The sequence below is a fragment of the Dermochelys coriacea genome, chromosome 1, assembly GCF_009764565.3.
Source record: "Dermochelys coriacea isolate rDerCor1 chromosome 1, rDerCor1.pri.v4, whole genome shotgun sequence".
In the NCBI taxonomy this organism is placed as follows: Eukaryota; Metazoa; Chordata; order Testudines; family Dermochelyidae; genus Dermochelys; species Dermochelys coriacea.
Window position 1 is genome coordinate 255,978,672 of NC_050068.2, and position 12,619 is coordinate 255,991,290.

At 43.0% G+C, this 12,619-nt stretch overlaps 1 protein-coding gene across 4 annotated transcripts in view; it reads right to left on the reverse strand.

The window, feature by feature from the left end:
• The window catches only part of LARGE1 (LARGE xylosyl- and glucuronyltransferase 1), a 371,084-nt gene that overhangs the window by 187,619 nt on the left and 170,846 nt on the right, over positions 1-12,619 (reverse strand). For all 4 annotated transcript variants that reach the window (XM_038396618.2, XM_043519916.1, XM_043519928.1 and 1 more), the window contains one exon: positions 4,504-4,586. In XM_038396618.2, coding sequence (XP_038252546.1) covers positions 4,504-4,586 — 83 coding nt within the window. The remainder of the gene's footprint in view (positions 1-4,503; positions 4,587-12,619) is intronic.

Sequence of the window (12,619 nt, forward strand, 5' to 3'; positions counted from 1 at the left end):
GAGCTTTTAGCACAGTTTGATGCAATTGATACACTTTTCTCAGGGGCAACTCAGCAGAATTGGACTAGCATGGAGTTTGCAGGCTATGAAAAACAAGCATTGACTGTGCTGCATGGGGGGAAGCTTCAGTCAGCCCTCAATCCTGATCTGCAGTGTTCCTGCTCTCCAGCTGTGGTCATCTGAATTGCTAATTATGCCAGACTATATGGATGGTTTGTGAGGTGGAGAATTTTTTAATAGGGACTTGGTTGAGACCATCCAACTCATTTCATTTGTGATATAAGTAGACTGACCATATTTTCCCAAAGGGAAAATGGGACATCCAAGGGGCTGGCCCAAGCCACCCTGCCACCCACCCATGCAGGGCCAGTCCAATGCCCCCCTCTCCTCCTCATGTGCAGGGAGGACCAAGTCCCTCTGCTTCCTGCCCATGTGGGGACATCCTGGCCCAAGCCACTTTCCTGAGCCCTTCCTCCCAGGTGGGGCTGGTGTTGCTGCCCCCCAACCCCACACGTTCCTCCACGCCCCACTAGGGGTCGCACCCCCCTCTACTGGCAAAAGTGGGCATTTGTCCCATTTGCTTTTGCCAACTGATTATTACTTGGCAACAGCAAATGGGACAAATGCCCACTTCTGCCAAAAAAAAGTCAGGACGGCCAGAACAGAGCTTAAAAAAGGGATTGTCCTGGCCAAAATGGGATGTACAGTCACCCTAGATCTAAGATAAATTTAAAAGTAATTTTCCCAAGGTGAAGGCACTAACCCATCAGACATTTTTAATGGATAAGATGATGAGAAAAATGTTTCTAGAGCACCTCTAAGTCCCATTTTCAAAAGTGATTTAGCAGTCTAGTTCCTACTGACTTTCAAAAAGACTTAGGCTCCTAAGTGCCAGGTCACTTTTGAAAATGGGACTTAGGGTAAAATTTCAAAAGCACCCATGTTTCTAATACTGTAAAGTTGTTGCCTGCCTTAGAAACACACAAATTGTCCCGTGCTGCAAATCTTATTCCCATAAATATTCTTGAACTACCTAGAATACTGTTAAAAGTAGTTTTTTTATTAGATCTTTCATAAGCTATATGCACCTCATATCTCATACAAAGACATGTCAAACACAACCACCAATACATCCATGAACAATCATGCGAACACACATGTACTTATCTCTAAGTTAAGTAGCCCCACTTACTTTAGTGAAATTGTTCACATGCTTAAAGTTGAGCACATGCATAAGTGTCTGAAGAATTGGGGCCATAAATTAGAACATGAAAGCTATGAAAGTGGAAATTGATAGTAACTAAACTAACCAAGATAGACAGTCAAAAAAACCCACTCTATTTCTAGATTAAATCATATGAGTGACATCTAATTTCTAAGTAGGAGTTACAAGTCAATACTGGATGGTAATTAAAACTTATGTACAGTAATAACTATACCCCATGGAGAACACTTAGCTGTAAAGGAGTTAATTTGAGAGTTCAAGATCTCTGTCATTCTTTGCATATCACACATCTTCTTAAACTTGTCAAGCTGTTTTTACTGGTGTTCCTTTCTGCATCAATTTCAATGTGTGATACATTTATAGCAGCAGGAAAATGCATCTATAATTGCTAACTTGCTTTTACTTTCCAGTGATCCTAGAAATAGAGAACTAAGGGAGGAAACAGTAAATCCCTTGCCCGTCATCATCTGTAAAGACAACAACAAAACTATTTCTAAAGTTCCGTATATATCAGTGCAAAAACAAACAAACAATAGGAGAATGGGGTCATTCTTTCATCTTTATGCTCTCTCCAAAAGCTTAGGGAACAGGCAGTTTTTAATCTTAGAATCATAGGACTGGAAAGGACCTCAAGAGGTCATCTAGTCCAATCTCCTGCACTCATGGCAGTATTATCTAGACCATTCCTGACAGGTGTTTGTCTAGCTTTTAAAAATCTCCAGTGATGGAAATTCCACAACCTCCCTAGGCAATTTATTCCAGTGCTTAACCACCCTGACAGTTAGGAAGCTTTTCCTAATGTCCAACCTAAAGCTCCCTTGCTGCAGTTTAAACCCATTGTTTCTTGTCCTATCCTCTGAGATTAAGAACAACAATTTTTCTCCTTCCTCCTTGTAACAACCTTTTATGTACTTGATAACTTATCATTCCCCTCTCCTTCCCCCCACCCCACTTCCCAGTCTTCTCTTTTCCAATCTTCCCCCATAGATCATGGTTTCTAGTCCTTTAATAATTTTTTACTCTTCTCTGGACTCTCTCCAGTTTGTTCACATCCTTCCTCAAATGTGGCACCCAGAAATGGACATAATATTCCAGTTGAGGCCTAATCAGCACGGAGCAGAGTGGAAGAATTACTTCTCATGTCTTGCTTACAACATTCCTGCTAATACACCCCAGAATGATGTTTGCTTTTTTTGAAACAGTGTTACACTGTTGACTCATCTTTAACTTCTGGTCCACTATGACCCCCAGATCCCTTTCCACGGTACTCCTTAAAATCAATAATAGATAATAGTTAACCTGTTGCAAACCCCTGTGTAGACACACACATTTCAGTTTAATAATTTAGCTTGAACCTGTTCCTACTCAACTTAAGTTAAACTGAAATAAGCCTGACTTAAAGTGAAATAGTGTCAATACAACATTTTTCACCAGTTTAAATTTAAGGTCACACCCTACGTTAAACTGGTTCAACTATGTGTATAGATAAGCCCGGGATTCTTCTATTACTGTCACTGTAAGGGAATATCTACACTGTAATCAGGAGGTGTCACTGCACCACATATAGACATACCCGAGCTAGCTGTGATTAGCTAAATCAAATCTAGCTCAGGCAACAAAGACAGTGAAGTCTCAGAAGCTGAGAGCGCTAAAGGGGCTAGCTCTCCCCACCTAGGACCCTGGGTACACACTAGAGCAGCTGGTGCCCATAATCTAACATTTAATCTATATTAGACCAAAGCTGACTCTAGTATTTCTACATGTGCTGCAATAATACCCCCAACTGCAATGTAGACATACCCTTAGGGTCACATTTTGATACCCTTGTTCACATTGAGTATTCCACAAATGGTTTCACTGGACATGATCCTCTACTGCCTTGCACTTTGTGCAGTCATTTACAGCTGTACTAAGTAGGGCTCACACCACCCTTCTGATTTAGGAGTATTTTACATTCACTTTACACTGGTAATAAGTGACTACACAAGCTGCAAGGCAGTGAAGAATCATGCCTACTGGCTTCAGTGGGACCACTCCTGGTGCCAGGTGTAACACTGACCGTGAGTAAGGGCAAAGTATTCATTCTTAGCACATTTTGATAACCTACTTAGTCTGATTTAGGTTGATCATCTCTCTCCCACCTTTCCACCCCCCTTCCCCCCCAGGAAAACATTTCACTACATGTACACTTACAGCAGTTTGTAGAGTACAGGCATTACAGGCGTAGCTACACTCCACAGCTAACGGCAAGCTGCATTCACACTTGATACTGTGATGTGTAGCAATATGCCACAGTGAAAGCCTCTGTCAGTGGAGAGGCAGTGGGGAAAGACTTTCATCATGGTGAGGAGAAAGAGGACACTACACTGCTAAAAATAGCAGTGTAGGCGTGGGAGGCACAGCTCGGGCATGTGGAGAGTCACGCAGGGTATAGACCCTGGGGAGGTTCAGGCTTGTAGGGCACTCTACTCGTCTAAGCTATGCCTCCCCATCTACATTGCTATTTATACCCTGTCTAGCTGGGGCATGCAGCGTCTGTACTCTACACGCCACTCTGAGCGTAGACACACCTTTTTGTTGTCCCTCACCAAGATGACCAATGAACATAAAATGAGTACACACCATTACACACAATGCCAATATTCTAGGGGTGCCATTTTTTTTGGTGACTGGACATTTCCTTTTCAGTCTCTAACACAGTCACTCTCTACTAGCTCTAACTGCACTTGATGTGCTAAGGCCAGATTGTGAACACCATGGGCTCACTGAAGACATAGGAGTGCGCAATCTAGACCTTGGTGAGTATATTATGTACGGTAACAGGTCTACTTTGTAAAAATATGGTGTAAACTGCAGGCTGGGGCAACATAATCATCATGTTTGTATATAAATCTACACCTGTGCCATAAACTATTAGATCTAGGCCTAATGACTATTATATTATTATTTTACATCACTCAAGTGTGCTAGGCATTTTATAGTACAGACAGACAGACACAGTCCCTATGCTCCCATAATGTATTGGGTGTAACTGACTGGACCACTGATCCATGAGCCCACTACAGAAGTCTGCATGAAGGGGGACTTGTAAACTACTCCTGGAACAGTGTGGGGGTAGATGTAAATCCCAACCTCTCTTGATTCCAAACAAACAAGATTACTTGCTGTAGCCTGGCAAGAAGAGCTGATCTCCCCCCGAAGGGAGAGTTTAGAAAGAGCAAGTGCTTGTTTTGTTGGACTCAGACACACAACATACAAGAAGAAAAAGCTACTTTTACCTGTGAAATAAGACTGATTTGACAAGCGTGACAACATCCCGACTGGCGTTGTACCCAGCACAGACAATGGCGACATGGATTGTCTGAGGGAGAAAAGGAAACAAAAGGAACAAAAATAAAGCCTTTTTTTTGTGTTTTATCATTCATGAAAGAAAACACATACATGACAGGGTATACTTATTGTGGCAATTGTTGGAGATCGGAGTGGGTGGTCTGCAGCTGTTTGCAACCCACTTGAGGCAGTTTTGTTAAAAACATTTTAATTGAGTTATAATACCATCATCATTCCAAAGTCATTACTGTTGCTAAATTACATCTGATGTAGGAAAGGCATTGTATTTATCAACTGTGTGAGTATTTTATATTTGTGTGTGTATGCATTCCATATAGATATAGATGTATAGATATACAATTTCTGTGTATACTATTCCAAGTATGCAAATATGTACAGACATTTTAAACACTATTTTATCTACTGTACTGAGATTTACAAATGTATTTATGTTTGTTTTAAGCAGACAAGTTCAGGAATTTTACATCATCTAAAAGCTAAATATGGTTATTTAGCTTTTAATCTGAGGGGGAGCAAGGATGGAGGAAGGCACAAAAATAGTTTTTACCACTTCTCCCCCACCCTCCTTTGAATCTGAGGCAGAAGTTTGGCAAGTTCTTCTTGTAGGCTCAAGGAGGGGTAGGAAAAGGTAAAAAGGTGCTATTGGTCCCCAGCAATAATTATTAACTAACTTGATATTTACCCTGCTCTGAATGGTATACAGTAAATAATTGCCATTGCTTTGGGAAATAGAAAATTAACCTTTACAGATTTTGATTTGAACATCCCCACTCTTCCTTTTTATTTTTAAAATGAACAAAGAGGGCTCACCATGCTGACAGAACAAAGCTCTGAAACTGGACCTAGCTGTAAGAGCGTAGGGATGCCTAACTGGTTTCCATTTGAAGCTTGCCTAGCTAGTTGCTCACTTTCTGGAGGGAGTCCACTATGCAGAGAACAAATAGGAATTCTCACTCCTCACCTAGTCAGCAGTCCCCAAAAGTGGACTACAACACAGGCTGGAAAGATCTGTAGGTTTTTAGAGACATGTATTATCCATACAACCAGAATCTGGAGTGGTGGGTGGCAGACAGGCAGAAGAGCTGCACCATGTGTTAGGTATCAGTAGGGCTATGATTTTGTCACAAGGTCACATAAATGATTGAGTGGAGTTTGTGAAATCTTAGAAACGGTGGTAAAAACATATTTGGTTAGCATCCCTCAGGTTTGACCCATCTGCCCCTCTGTCTCCATCTACATGGGATAGATGGGCAAACCTGATGGGTGCTGTGTCCAAATGCACCAGATTGCAACGCCCACATCAGGGAGCGGGACCCAACTCCATAGGACAGGAGCCACTGCTCTAGGGTGAGTCACTACCCGTGACCTTTCTGTGACTTATTTTTCCCCTGGGAAATTTACTAAAAAAAATTTCTTGCCAAAATTGTAGCTTTAGGTATCAGTCACATTAGATGTATTGCAAGAAACTTTGGGAGCGACACTGTGAGGTATTCAATGCTATAAACTCACACTGAAATCAGTGGAGTTGTGGCCATTCAGCACTTAGCAAGATCAGATCCCGCGTCACCATACTGATATAACAAAACAAGATAGGTTGCTAGAGTAAGAGCAGTTTAACCTAAAACTGCTGCATCCATAGACTTGGATTCCAGTATATTCCAGATTGCACTATGCTTGGTTAGTCTCCCATCTGGGTGTCTCCCAATTTATCTATGGCTTTATGGAGATCTAAGCCCTTACTGTCAATTAAAGTCATGTTAGCAGATCGGTTTTATACACAGCTTAAACTCTACTTTCTTCGGGTGATTGTAGACTAGGTACAATCATTCTGAAGCCATGTTATAGACTGGGCTTAGACACAATATTGCTTACAAGCAGAGTTTTGTCTCGTCTGTCCTGATCAGAAAAATTAGATTCTAAACTGTGTTAGCATCTGTCCTGTCTCTAACCTTCCTTTTCTAAGCAAGTTGGTTGAGACGTTACCAAAAATTTCTCTCTCATGCCATCTGTCAGTTGCAAATGTCCTAGATCCCTCTCAGTCAGGCTTCAGGTCAGAGCACAATAGAGAGACAGTACTTGTTGCTCTGATGAATTACTTCCCACAGCCCAGAGGCAAGGAAAACACATCCATATGACTCCTGCTGGACCTCTTTGCAGCATTTGATACTATTGATCACCAGATGCTCCTTTCCTGCCTCCAAGATGCTGCGAGAATGAACAAAAATGCCCTGGAATATTTCAGAGGGTTATTATGGATAGCTGGTTCCCCATCTTCCAAAGCCTTCACCTGCAGTGTGCTGCAAGGCTTAGTCCAATCCCCCATATTATTCAACATTTGTACAAAGTCACTGGGAAAGCTGGTGAGACAAGATGGGCTGCAGCATCAGCAATATACAGGCACCAACCCGTTCTATATCTCCTTTCGTTCAAAGGTAAACAGTGCCATCTCCCAGCTTTCTTTATGCCTAGCCAAATTCAGAACCTGGATGAGGAGCAGTTTAAATCCAGCACGACTGAGCGATGCTGGAAGGAAGAGGTAAGCACGTTAGAGAACTTGCCTCCTCTGTAATTCCTCACCATCAAGGACATCTCCCTCTGACTACTAAATTGGTCAGCAGCCATAGATTCTTTTGAAATTCCTAGATGCTCCTGGATACCCACTTCCATCTGCAACTGGCTAGAAGATTCTATACATCCTATCAGACCCAGACCTGGCAACACTATTCATACATTGTGACCTCCAGGACAATGGTCTTCAAGACTGTGTACTCAAGATCAAGTCACTTGTTTAACACAAGACACTGAAGATGCCTTAAAAAAGGACAAAATAGTTGGTGCTGTCCTGATGGGACTTGTCAGCTGCATATGACACTGTATGGCATGTGGGGCTGTGTCAGGGTTCCTTCCCCACTCTGAACTCTGGGGTACAGATGTGAGGACCCACATGAAAAGACCCCTTAAGCTTATTTCTACCAGCTTAGGTTAAAACTTCCCCAAGCACAAATTTTTTTCTTGTATCTTGGGTCTGGTATGCTGCCACCACCAAACGATTTAAAAAAAGAATCAGGGAAGAGACCACTTGGAGACTTCTTCCCCCAAAATATTCCCCCCCCCCCAAGCCTTACACCCCCTTTCCTGGGGAGGCTTGAGAACAAACAAGATGAGCACAGACCAGCCTTGGGTTTTTAGGACCCTAAAAACCCAGTCAGATTCTTAAAAAACAGAACTTTATTAGAAGAACAAAACAAAGATAAAAGAACAACTCTGTAAGATTAGAATGGAAGATAATCTCACAGGCAGTCAGATTCAAAACAGAGAATTCCTCTAGGCAAAACCTTAAGTTACAAAAAGAAGCAAAAAAACCAGGAATACACATTCCCTCCAGCACAGCGAATTTCACAAGCCAAAAACAAAAGAAAATCTAACGCATTTTCTAGCTAAATTACTTACTAACTCTATAGGAGCTGGACTGCTGGCTTTCTTGATCCGTTTCCGACAGAGGCATCACACAGACAGACCAAAGCCTTTCCCCCCCCCTCAGATTTGAAAGTATCTTGTCCCCTTATTGGTTCTTTTGGTCAGGTGCCAGCCAGGTTACTGGAGTTTCTTAACCTCTTACAGGTAAGAGGATTTTATAGTACTGTATCAGAGCTTCTTAACCCCTTCCCTTTATATTTATGACAGGCTGACAGCCAAGTTGGTGCAGTTCTTCATGGAAATAAGGAATTGGACCTTGATCTTGCAAGCTGGAGACAAAGTTAGTGAACTTAGGCATCTCTGTAATGGACTCCTGCAAGGATCCATTCTAGCTCCTCTTCTTTTTAACCTACTTACCTATGATCTACCAACAAATAGGCTAATAAGAACATACATGGGGATGATACCTGTCTGGCTGACATGGGTAACATTCTATATGATATTGAAGGGTCACTCAGCAAGGACATGAACGCTCCAGCCACTTACCTTCTTCAATGGACACTTATATTAACTGAGTCTAAGACAGTGGCCACAATGCTATCTGAAAAATCGCTTAGCCAATCAACCCCTTACAGTCTGTGTTGAGGATCATCCACTTCCTTTCCAGTCAGCTATCACTTATTTAGGAGTCAAACTAAATCATAATTTAACATATCGGTCCCATCTAGAACATTTGAAGAAAAAGATCACCTCCTGCACTGCCTTGATTCAGAAGCAGGAACCTCCTGGGGAGCATAGGCAAATGTTCTATGAACTTCAGTCCTAGTCCTGGTATTTGCTCCAGTGGAATATTGGGCAGAAGTTTGGGGCAGAAGTCAGTACATGCATCTCATTGACTCGGCATTGAACACAGTCACCTGCACTATTAGTGGTTCTCTTCGCCACACATTAACATCTAATTTATATGTATTGGCCTATATGGCTCCCCCAAACTTCAAGGAGATGCCATCATCCTGAAAACTGCCTGGAGAGCTATGATGGATGAAAACAACCTGCTGCATCCAAGGCTGACAAAATATGCAAGTAAGCGACGAACAGAAGATCTGCATGCCTCTGGAAGAAAACACTTACACAACCTGCAATTTCTGCTGACTTATTATGACTGACTTTGTGACATCCTTTAGCAGTAGCCACTCATGCACTGATGTCTGGTGTTGCCAGTCCAACACCAATCTCAGATGAACCAGGGCATATTGAGGTCAACAGCTATGTCCTCGCAGAGTGAAAGCCACTCTGGTACAGGCATATTGACAAACTTTAGAAGCCCTAACCCATATCCACTTGTTTGCAGCTTGGGACACAGCTCCTGGACTTGGTTTAACAAGCTGTTGACTGGAACAGCCAAAGTGGCTGCCATAATGCCAAAATTTGGCTTAGCCCAATCTTTCAGTGTGACCACAGGGCAGCCATGTAGACTGTCAAACATGTGGTGGTGGAGTGCACAAACAGAAGATTGGAGGATGAAGTGCAACACCTTGCTACCTTTGACGATGAAGCCAGATGGCTGAATAATTTAGATATTGACTTGTGGTGCATATGACAATAACTTCCACGCTCAATTCTGCAACTCATATCTAAGTATGAAGCAACCATACCCTGAGAAAGCTCCAGCTGTCACAAAATGTAGCAGACCATCACCATGAAGACACCTCCCCAGTGCTCTTCTCTGTGCACGTTTAATGCTAAGTCCAGTTCTAAACCATTGTCTGGATATTCAAGCCCACTTGATGATAACCTGTCTGTTCATTCCCTTTGGGGCACCTGCCATTGGCCACTGTCAAAGGACAGGTTACTGGGCTTGAAGGACCTTTGATCTGACGCAGTATGGCCGTTCTTACGTTCCATTGCATTGCCCAGAGCAATCTAACAGCGCCTCTCCCTCTGCAATCATAATCTCCCACAACAGCCACATTCCGCCACAACAATAAGGTCGAAACAGCAGCCTGGATTTCTACATAGACTGCTTCCGCCGACGTGCACGAGCTGAAATTGTGGAAAAGCAGCATCGCTTACCCCATAACCTCAGCCATGCAGAACACAGTGCCATCCACAGCCTCAGAAACAACTCTGACATCATAATCAAAAAGGCTGACAAAGGAGGTGCTGTCGTCATCATGAATAGGTCAGAGTATGAACAAGAGGCTACTAGGCAGCTCTCCAACACCACTTTCTACAAGCCATTACCCTCTGATCCCAGTGAGAGTTACCAAAAGAAACTACAGCATTTGCTCAAGAAACTCCCTGAAAAAGCACAAGAACAAATCCGCACAGACACACCCCTGGAGCCAGGACCTGGGGTATTCTATCTGCTACCCAAGATCCATAAACCTGGAAATCCTGGACGCCCCATCATCTCAGGCATTGGTACCCTGACAGCAGGATTGTCTGGCTATGTAGACTCCCTCCTCAGGCCCTTCGTTACCAGCACTCCCAGCTATCTTCGAGACACCACCGATTTCCTGAGGAAACTACAGTCCATTGGTGATCTTCCTAAAAACACCATCCTAGCCACTATGGATGTAGAAGCCCTCTACACCAATATTCCACACAAAGATGGACTACAAGCCGTCAGGAACAGTATCCCCGATACTGTCACGGCTAACCTGGTGGCAGAACTTTGTGACTTTGTCCTGACCCATAACTATTTCACATTTGGTGACAATGTATACCTTCAAATCAGCGGCACTGCGATGGGTACCCGCATGGCCCCACAGTATGCCAACATTTTTATGGCTGACTTAGAACAACGCTTCCTCAGCTCTCGTTCCCTAATGCCCCTACTCTACTTGCGCTACATTGATGACATCTTCATCATCTGGACCCATGGAAAAGAAGCTCTTGAGGAATTCCACCATGATTTCAACAATTTCCATCCCACCATCAACCTCAGCCTGGACCAGTCCACACAAGAGATCCACTTCCTGGACACTACGGTGCTAATAAGCGATGGTCACATAAACACCACCCTATATCGGAAACCTACTGACCGCTATTCCTACCTACATGCCTCTAGCTTTCATCCAGATCATACCACTCGATCCATTGTCTACAGCCAAGCGCTACGATATAACCGCATTTGCTCCAACCCCTCAGACAGAGACAAACACCTACAAGATCTCTATCATGCATTCCTACAACTACAGTACCCACCTGCTGAAGTGAAGAAACAGATTGACAGAGCCAGAAGAGTACCCAGAAGTCACCTACTACAGGACAGGCCCAACAAAGAAAACAACAGAACGCCACTAGCCATCACCTTCAGCCCCCAACTAAAACCCCTCCAACGCATCATCAAGGATCTACAACCTATCCTGAAGGACGAGCCATCGCTCTCTCAGATCTTGGGAGATAGACCAGTCCTTGCTTACAGACAGCCCCCCAATCTGAAGCAAATACTCACCAGCAACCACACACCACACAACAGAACCACTAACCCAGGAACCTATCCTTGCAACAAAGCCCGTTGCCAACTCTGTCCACATATCTATTCAGGGGATACCATCATAGGGCCTAATCACATCAGCCACACTATCAGAGGCTCCTTCACCTGCGCATCTACCAATGTGATATATGCCATCATGTGCCAGCAATGCCCCTCTGCCATGTACATTGGCCAAACTGGACAGTCTCTACGTAAAAGAATGAATGGACACAAATCAGACGTCAAGAATTATAACATTCAAAAACCAGTTGGAGAACACTTCAATCTCTCTGGTCACTCGATCACAGACCTAAGAGTGGCTATACTTCAACAAAAAAGCTTCAAAAACAGACTCCAACGAGAGACTGCTGAATTGGAATTAATTTGCAAACTGGATACAATTAACTTAGGCTTGAATAGAGACTGGGAATGGATGAGTCATTACACAAAGTAAAACTATTTCCCCATGGTATTTCTCCCTCCCACCCCACCCCCCACTGTTCCTCTGATATTCTTGTTAACTGCTGGAATTAGCCTACCTGCTTGTCACCATGAAAGGTTTTCCTCCTTCCCCCCCCTGCTGTTGGTGATGGCTTATCTTAAGTGATCACTCTCCTTACAGTGTGTATGATAAACCCATTGTTTCATGTTCTCTGTGTGTGTGTATATAAATCTCTACTCTGTTTTTTCCACCAAATGCATCCGATGAAGTGAGCTGTAGCTCACGAAAGCTTATGCTCTAATAAATTTGTTAGTCTCTAAGGTGCCACAAGTACTCCTTTTCTTTTTGAGAATACAGACTAACACGGCTGCTACTCTGAAACAATAAGTCTGTTCACTAGTAGTGGGAGATCTATGAGTGCAAGAAAGAACTTTCACAAGACTTGGATCTAGCTAATGCAAGCAAGAGATTAGAATGACCACAGACCTGATCAAACTTCTCTGCCCCTTGTGCTACATTACCCCATATGAACAGCTATCCCAGCCCACAGGACACAATAGAAAGTGATGGCTGTGCTGGAATATGTTGCACATGCTATAAAATGTTAAATATCAGCTACATTATAAATATCATCACATAAATCATGAGTTATCAGATAATAAATTTTAATCACATTTAATCACATTTTCAAATATTTTATTAT